Here is a 4,323-nt window from a genome sequence, read left to right on the forward strand (position 1 = left end):
ACACAATAAATAACAATACAGGTGAGAGGAACAATATGTATTTTGATTTTGGGTGTGTTGAATTGAGAAAAGGGAACCTTTCATTTTGAATTCAACAGTTATTTCATATTTCAAAAGTTACGTAGTCTTGCTTTAAACTACTAAAGGTTGAGATATATTTGATGACATGTATAAATATACACTGCATATGAGTTGCTAGGCTAGCAAAGACCTGATTTCTATTTGTTATGTTTGCTATCATTTAATCAAATCAAGAACCAGATTAAAAGGTCTTTCTTTAAAGTTCCTTCTTTCTCTTTCTTTCCTCCCTCCCTCGTAGGAATGTCACATGTGGCAGATGCTCCTCCCCTCTGCTCAGAGATGGGTGAGGGGAAAAGGGGGTGAAGGGCCATGAGGGAGAGATGTGACTGAGGAGTATGTGGTAGAGGAGGAGGAGGAGGAAGAGGAGGAGGAGGAGGAGGGAGGTGTGTTGCTCTGCTGCTGCTGGAGAAAATCCAGTCCAGACAGATACTCCTCTCCAGCACGATCAGGAGGCTTTAAAACCTCCAGCACCACAACATTTTCTCCCTCTCTCCACGCTGACTCACTTTTAGAGGAGGAGGAAGCTCCCCAGACCTCTGCAAGCTCATCCTTTTGTTCTCTGCAGAACACAAACGTCTGCAGAGACGTCGTCAGGACCTCAACCGGAAGTTTAATCTGTGCGTCTGCAGGTCAGATGTTAATTACTGTCAGTCCAAAGTTGTTTTTTACAGATCGTTTGAGATCACGGAGTTTATCTGATCTGTCTCTTCCCAGTCTGCGTTGTGTTTTTCATTTGGAGAAATGAGGGCCGAGTTGCTGGTCGTCTGGGCTGGTTTGACCCTGAGCTGCGCTCTGGTCGGAGCTCGAGATGATGTGCAGGAGAACGAACTCTCCAGAGGTCGGATTCACGTGAGAGAAACCCAAGGACTGGTGGAGCGAGGGAGACAGGGGGAGGAAGACGGCATCCAAATGTCAGACGAGCCTGCTGAACTGGTGGAGGAGAGGACAAAACCAAAGAAGAAGAAGACACCTGAGGAAATTGAGGCAGGTAAGAAGGAGCCAAAGGTATGACCGAGTCTGCTGTTCAGATGGCGTACACTCTGCTCTGAGCTTGCAGCCAGAAACACAGACAGGAAAGGCTGCAATCAATCTGTTGAGGCAGGAAGACATTTGGTTTGAACTCTTGTGATCTAGAGCTCCGCTTTGTCTCCCAACTCGTCCACAGATCCTCCATATGCTCACAGAAACCTTTTCATGACTTGCATTTCAGAGCCAGAATAGCAGGAGAGACTTGGGGGGGGGGGGGGGGGGGGGGGTTGTTTTGGTAAAAGTATCTCAGTGACTCAGAGATGACGGGGCAGAAACTTGCAGTTGGTGGTCTGACATTTTCTTGGCAGTCTGACCGCACAGCTGCCGACACAAACTACCATCTCAACTGACCAGAGAAGGAGCTTCTACGGCGTCCGTGCCTCGATTGTGTCTCCAAGAAAAGACACAAAGTCTGAGCAACAGCAGAAATATTTTCCACTACGATTTTTTCCAGAAGTGAGCAGGAAAGATTTACGAGAGGGACCACTTTCAGTAGCACTGATTCAACGGCACTGACTTTTCCGCTGCATGAAGCAAAACCACAAGACTTAGGGCCCAGAGCTTTTCATGTGTGGCTGATTTACGTTACAGAAAAAGACCATCATTAACTCAACCTGAGACCCAGAACTATTCTTTTCAACTTGTTGTTTATCCAGAGAAAGCTTTGCTGAGCATGCACCATCTGTATCAGCCCTGTTTCACAATCAGACTTTGAGGATTTGTGCAGTCTATCGTGTCATGAACACTGTTATCTTCTGTTTACTTCGATAACATTTACTGTATGCATGGCTGGAAAGTTAACCCGCCAAACCCAGCAGACTGCGACCAAGCCACCAATGTTTCGATGCAACTAGTTTGTATTAAGTTGATTAAACACAGATTTATTTAAGAGATTTGTGAAAAGAGGAGTCACAGTTGTCGTAACTTCCGTGTGTTTTTTAACCTAAACGACAATCTTTTAACTAACTACGTATTTCACAATATTTTCCTGAACCTAACTAAGCATTTTTGAGTTGTTTCCTGTAAAGATGGAAGTATATTTTGAAAAGACCGTATGGATGTAACAAGCATAAAGTGCTGCTGGACTTTTGTAGGAAAATGCACAAAAAATGAGTCACTTCGTAAAATATCATATGAACGGTTTCATGAGGATACCTTGATTTATATATTTTCTTATCTGTGGGTCAGCTGGTTGATCCATAACTTTGGTCCTAACTGAAATATCTCAACAACTGTTGAATGGAAATGTGGTTCTTGAATTAGATTTTGACACAGGACAGTGGATTCTTAACAAATGTGCAGTTATTTAGAGTAAATTACCAGAACAAATTTCACCATTCTTCATTTGGCACAGAAACTATTTGTGTCTGAGAAACCAAAACAAGCCTTGAGGTGTGAACACTGGACCTGAAGCAGGTGTTACATGTTGTCTACTGTGACTTTCTGTGCACAGTCACAGACAGTCATGACATGCCCAGTTCTCCGGGGGTGAGTAACGGGTTGGCAGTGAGGGGTTGTTGTGTTTAAGGACCAGTGGAACATCAGGAAACACGTCTAGCCGAAGAAAACAAGCCGCCTTCTGTGTCTGATGACGGTTGCATAACGACGGCGGATTAAAAACACTGAAGACCTCTTCTCTGTAATATTCCTTGTAGTTTAAACCAAATACTTAAAGTCTTTAATCAGTTTCTCATCAGACAGTTGAGGAGGTGTGACGCCACACTGAGCTGATTGAAGGTTCTGAGACCGCCTACGTCCTACATTCCCAAAGTCTGGGACTCCACCAAAATGTATTTATAAGTATTCAACATGTGGACATAGAAATAGGTTTTTCAGGAATTCTTTGCAAGAGTAAGGGTCCCACTAAGAACCCTTTTCATCAAAGGAACCTCTTTTTTGATGAAAGTTTTTCAAGGGTTCTTTAAAAGACAAAGTGTTCGATTAAGAACCCTTTTCATCCAACGAACTCTTTTCGGGAGAAATAGTTCTTCAAGGATTGTTGAAAGCATGCTTGTTAAAAGAAAACAGCCTCAGTCTAAGCTGTTGAACTAAAACCTCGGTGAGGGTTCTAGGTAGACCCCCTGGGTGGGTTCTTGTTAGCACCTTTAGAAGGTGGATCGTTTCTGGATCGAACCTCTAGAGGGGGTTCTGGGTGGAGCCTTACACAAATGGTTTTAGGTCAAATCAGACGGCAACCTCCCGTTCTGCCGAGTGAAGCCAGTGCAGAAGTGTCCCTCTGCCGTCAGATCAAACTCTTATATAACCTTTCCATCATGTACTCTGTACAGTATTGACTGTCAAAGGAACAACTGGGGAGATCATTAGACCTTTGGCAACAGTCTCCACTCTTCCTTGTTTGGTCTCAGACCAAAACAAACCAATGAACTGGACAAGAACCAGCTCCTGCTGTGTTTATGTGTCTGAGTTGTACCTTGTTTTATAGCTACAGTAAGACTTGCTGCGACAGTAAAACATCATATGACCCTCTAATATAATGTTTGAAGAAGCTGCACAGCGTCTTTTGTGTGTATTGGCTTCAAATAACTGAATGTTTTCCTTTTTCAACTCATCTCTCTGAAGCCAGAGCAAAGAAAGCAGCAGAGAGGGAAGCCAAAGCAAAGAAGCAGAAATCCCCGAAACCCACCAAGAAGCCCAAAGCACCGAGGCCCACCAGAAAACCCAAAGCACCAAAACCCACCAAGAAGCCGAAGGTGCCCAAAGCCACCAAGAAACCAAAGGAGACGACCACGACGCAGCCAGACGTCAAGAGTCCTTCTCTGGACGAGGAAGAGGAGCGTCTGCTGATTGAACTGGGCTGGGGCACGTGTAAGTATTATACTCAAGCTTTTTGAGAGGGAAGAAGAGAATATTGTTCATAAATATGGTTTTTAACTATTTAAGTCGATCCTCACAGTGGCTCGACCTCTGACCCCAAACGGACCTGGAGTGGAAGAGCCAGTCGAGCCGGACCTGGGTGAGACTTTCACGGGTCACTGGACCGGTTTTCAAGAGCTCGCTCACAAAATACAAAAATAAAGTCGAGGCCATTTATGTCAGAAAAGCATTTTAGTTTTCTACTACTTTATAATTCCATTACTTCTCAGAGGAAAATATTTAATTTTTTACTGCTCTACATTCATTTAATAACTTAAGTTGCTTGCAGATTCAGATTAATGATATATATATATATATATATATATATATATATATATA

General features: G+C 43.5%; 1 protein-coding gene across 3 annotated transcripts in view; it reads left to right on the forward strand.

Moving 5' to 3' along the window:
- Positions 1–410: 410 nt before the first annotated feature.
- The window catches only part of aebp1a (AE binding protein 1a), a 19,656-nt gene continuing 15,743 nt past the window's right edge, over positions 411–4,323 (forward strand). The window contains exons 1-4 of one of the 3 annotated variants that reach the window (XM_031875124.1): positions 411–710; positions 796–1,069; positions 3,691–3,936; positions 4,025–4,084. In XM_031875124.1, the coding sequence (XP_031730984.1) occupies positions 823–1,069; positions 3,691–3,936; positions 4,025–4,084 (553 nt within the window). In that variant the 5' untranslated portion in view covers positions 411–710; positions 796–822. Of the gene's footprint in view, positions 1,070–3,690; positions 3,937–4,024; positions 4,085–4,323 lie in introns of all 3 variants that reach the window. The other 2 variants (XM_031875125.1, XM_031875123.1) reach the window with 2 other exon arrangements.

This window comes from Anarrhichthys ocellatus, unplaced genomic scaffold (assembly GCF_004355925.1).
Source record: "Anarrhichthys ocellatus isolate YVR2014 unplaced genomic scaffold, GSC_Weel_1.0 scaffold87, whole genome shotgun sequence".
In the NCBI taxonomy this organism is placed as follows: domain Eukaryota; kingdom Metazoa; phylum Chordata; class Actinopteri; order Perciformes; family Anarhichadidae; genus Anarrhichthys; species Anarrhichthys ocellatus.